Here is a 4,389-nt window from a genome sequence, read left to right as displayed (position 1 = left end):
CAGTCCCGCGCTCTCTCTCTCTCTCTGTCTCTCTCTCTCTCTCTCTCTCTCTCTCTTTCTCGCTCGAGGGCTGTCGTTTTCCAGAAACACTGCCACGTGTTGTGGGTTCAAAAATAGCCCACTGATGCTGGGCCTGTGACTTTGAGTGTCATAAAGGTCATACCAGTTTCTATACAGCCGAGGTAGTCCGTTTAAAAAAAAAAAAGTATGAGACATTGTTTTTTTTGTTTTTCTTTAGATGTTTGCTTTCGTTTATTTCATGTCACACAATTTCTCTGACTCGTCTTGTAATGTTGCTATTTTGCCACCAAGTGTCGCTGTTGCCCAGGTTAAGAGTTGACTCGTCTTTGCTGGCCCGTTGCTTGGATACGTAAGCGGCTCCGCCATATTGAATGTGTCAGAGCTGCCTCGTAAACTGATGCAAGACAATGGAATAAACTTCGTAAATATACAAAGCGAAAGTGGACAAAATTAATGCCTTTCTTTCACCCCTTCACACCCACACACACACAGACTCGTGTACAGACATTTTGTGGGGCAGGGTCTCAAGCCCCCCAAAAAAAGGTACCATCGCCAATATTATTCATACAACCATCCATTTTCTGAGCCGCTTCTCCTCACTAGGGTCGCGGGCGTGCTGGGGCCTATCCCAGCTATCATCGGGCAGGAGGCGGGGTACACCCTGAACTGGTTACCAGCCAATCTCAGGGCACATTTCTTTATATCTTTATTCATATTTTTTATTTATTTAAAATATATCGATGAATTAAGAATACAAAATGGTTTGCAGCAAAAAGGGCACTTTTTTTTGTCCAGTGTAAAAGGGCAGGTGCTTGAATACCACCTAGTGGCTATGTGCCTACACACACGTGCTCTCTCTCGCTCTCTCTCTCTCTCTCTCTCTCTCTCTCTCTCTCTCTCTCTCTCTCTCTCTCTCTCTCTCTCTCTCTCTCTTGTAGCTTTTTTTCTGATGATTATAAATGTTTACTGCCACCTCTGCCCCGCTGCCCTCTGTCAGGCACTACCGGTCTATCAGGACCAAAACGAACAGACTCGGGGACAGCTTGTTTGCACAATCCCCCACTGCACCAAAAAATCAACACTTATTCCATATTGCTGATACAGACTGACTACTTATTTCATATTGATGCTACTGTTTACATTTACATTGTTTACGAACTCGATTCCACTGGAACTGCGTTGTTCAACTTTAGTCTTTTTTTTAGTATATATTTTTATAATATATTGTTTATTTTTCTATTCTATTTTTATTTTTTTCTATTCTATTTTTAATTATTTTATAACACAAACCTGGAGTTGCACATTGCTACTCCAATGTCGTGGTATCCGCACATATATACACGTACATGTAAAGCCAACGGTATTGCGTTTGGACAGCATTATGTCATTGTCATTTAAGCAGAAAATTAAATCTATAAATATGAACGTTTACCGAAAGACTGAAGGTCTTGGTAAATTAGCCGGTTACTATGAATGATGACATAATTGTTTGTTGCCATAGTACTAGAATGCATTCCAAAATTAAATTGGATCGCGTTGTGTTCAAACCGTGTTGCGTTCATGAACTACGTCACTTTACTGTCAATATTATCACTGTTTTGGACAAAACCTATTTAGGAGTAATAGTGACATCTAAGGACTACATAGACAATATATAAAAAAAATAATAATAAGGAACGCTCTGAAGGTTTTAGTGCACGATGTTGCTAGGCGTGTAGACACCGAGAGTTCCCGCAGCACTGGGACGCAGCACGGAGTTGAGAGGAGAAAGCACAGAGCAGCGGCATCAAGCTGTCAGCCAGCCCGCATCGTCGCTCGTCTCGACCGGACACAAAAGGTGCGGAAAAACTGGTTGTGTCAAGCATAATACACACGGGGTCGGGTGCGAGCTCGCTCAAATGAATCACACGTCTTTTGTTTTTGGGTTTGGTGGTGGCGGGAGGCGCGCATTGCTAAAGTTAGCCTAGCTGCTAGCCGTGTTTAGTGTTTCTCGTTGGGTTCGCGTTAGCATCGGTTAGCTCGCCGCTGTCAAGACGGTCGAGGTAACGTTAGCAAGCCGGCTAGGATTTTCCATAACCACCACCCTGCCCAGTTTAATTGTGAGGCCAATTTGGCTAACTTTAATTGTAGATTTACGAGTTTCTCTGTCCTTTTTTCCCTGTTTTTTTTTTCTTTTTTGGGAGGTGTTAGGGGGCATTTGACAGCTCCGTGCCCCAGAAGGGGTTGTTGTGATGGAGACGCCGGGGAGGATAGCAACCACACCGGATGCACTGGACTTCACGGTGGAGAATGTAGAAAAGGTGAGCGTATTGATCTGGCTATTGTGCACACACGACCACAACATTAGGTACGTATCTTTATATTGTGCTGCAACGTTCACAAAACACAAAGGGACAATAAGCTTCTGCGAACCCAGGGGGTCGGAAACCTCTAAAGAGCCATTTAGACCGTCTCCCACAGGAAAATTCACCGGGAGCCACAAAATCATTCTGACATCTAAAGTGAGGATTGCACTGCATATTGTGGAGAGGCACTTCTCTATAGCATGTCCTCAGCTGATGTGCAATGTTATGCTTGTGTCCGAGTCAAGTCAGAAGAATTGCAAACACCACAACACAACAACATCAACACACAAACGCCACAACATTGGGACTCATTGCTGATGGACCAACAGGCTTTCCTTAATCTTCATCCATCCATCCATCCATTTTCTGAGCCGCTTCTCCTCACTAGGGTCGCGGGCGTGCTGGAGCCTATCCCAGCTATCATCGGGCAGGAGGCGGGGTACACCCTGAACTGGTTGCCAGCTAATCGCAGGGCACATACAAACAAACAACATTCACACTCACATTCACACCTACGGGCAATTTAGAGTACCCAATTAATGCATGATTTTGGGATGTGGGAGGAAACCGGAGTGCCCGGAGAAAACCCACGCAGGCACGGGGAGAACATGCAAACTCCACACAGGCGGGGCCGGGGATTGAACACCGGACCTCAGAACTGTGAGGCAGACGCTCTAACCAGTCGTCCACCGTGCCGCCCCCTTAATCTTTAATAAGGAAAAATCTATTTAAAGGTTATCCTAATTATATTAAAATTGGGATTAGAAATAAATACCCCTCTGTACCATATCACCAAAGGCTATAGAAACACATTTCAAAACATTGAGCGAGATCTATCTTTGTAATGACTTTGTTTTAAAAAGTTGAGGAGAACAAAGTGACTGCGGTGGGAAATTGTTTTAGTGAACTAAGCTGAAACAGTAAGTGAAAGTAAGCTATTTCGGAAAGTAAGCACTTTCAAAGTTAAAGTAAGGTATTTCGGAGCTATTTCAGAAAGTAAGCACTTTCAATATCCCAACTTCGTTCATTGAAACTTCCCAATTTAGTCTGGTCTGTCAACAGTATGAGTCCTCGGTAACCCGGACAAATTATACAGTCGGAGGGAGCACAAGCTCAGTTCCGGTGTGCTTAAATGTCGCCATGTTGTGGATTAATGTCGCTATGTTGTGGATCCATGTCATAATGTTGTGCATTTCTGTTGTGTGTTAATGTCATTGTGCTGTGGTTTTAACGTGTTGTGGGGTTTGAATTTCCATTGTGTTAATTTCGTTGTGTTTTGGAATTTGCATTTGTTGTGGCGTTTGCAATTGTTGTGACCTGTCTACATATGTATGAAAAAAAAGTACTTATCTCATTGTGACAAAATTGATTGCTTTGTGACTAATTTAACACACTGGGATAAAGGGATAACAAGCTAGTGGCAAGTCTGAGATGCTAATGTAGCAGTCTACCTCTTTAAGCAAGAAGCCCACACCGATGCGACTTTAAAAAGCACTTGCTGTGTGATGATGACATTTGGCGCAATGGGACAAAACTTGTCCAGGGCTAACTAGCTCGCAGCGTACACGAGAGGCTAACATAGCAGTCTATAGTGCTCCTTCTTAAACACAACAAGCAGGTGTGACTTAAAGCTTTTTGCACAAAATTTGTCTCTGCAAATTAGCTAGTGGCAAGCACTAGAAACTACTTAGTGCTCCCTCATGAGAAACAGCGTAACAATATGCAACTTTAAAAAGTACTTGGAGCATTGTGTATAAAATGCGTACAACGTTTAAGGCATTTTCAGAATGAACTAGCATAGCACAGTTGCAAGCTAGCACAGGAGGCTAATGGAGCTGTCTACATCTTTACTCAGTAGTCCTTGTCAAGCAGCACAAACAGATGTAACTCAAAAAAGGACTTGCCACACGGTGACAATTTATTTGCGACAGTTCTGTTATTTTCGCAAGAGGCTAGAATTTGTCTGCTAATAGGTCAGCGGTTAACAAGTTAGTGGCGAGCTTGAGAAGCTAACAGCAGTATA

At 43.2% G+C, this 4,389-nt stretch overlaps 1 protein-coding gene across 5 annotated transcripts in view; it reads left to right on the top strand.

The window, feature by feature from the left end:
- The first annotated feature begins 1,727 nt into the window (after window positions 1–1,727).
- Window positions 1,728–4,389, top strand: part of LOC133480804 (importin-13-like) — a 48,741-nt gene continuing 46,079 nt past the window's right edge. For 4 of the 5 annotated variants that reach the window (XR_009789369.1, XM_061779419.1, XM_061779416.1 and 1 more), the window contains exons 1-2: window positions 1,729–1,858; window positions 2,212–2,321. Coding sequence is in view for 4 of the 5 variants with exons in the window: in XM_061779419.1 (XP_061635403.1) it covers window positions 2,253–2,321 (69 nt within the window). In the remaining variant the exon portion in view is untranslated. Of the gene's footprint in view, window positions 1,859–2,204; window positions 2,322–4,389 lie in introns of all 5 variants that reach the window. The other variant, XM_061779418.1, reaches the window with a different exon arrangement.

This window comes from Phyllopteryx taeniolatus, chromosome 7 (assembly GCF_024500385.1).
Source record: "Phyllopteryx taeniolatus isolate TA_2022b chromosome 7, UOR_Ptae_1.2, whole genome shotgun sequence".
NCBI classification, from domain to species: domain Eukaryota; kingdom Metazoa; phylum Chordata; class Actinopteri; order Syngnathiformes; family Syngnathidae; genus Phyllopteryx; species Phyllopteryx taeniolatus.
Note: the sequence above shows the minus strand (reverse complement) of the source record. Positions and strands in the feature narration are given on the sequence as shown.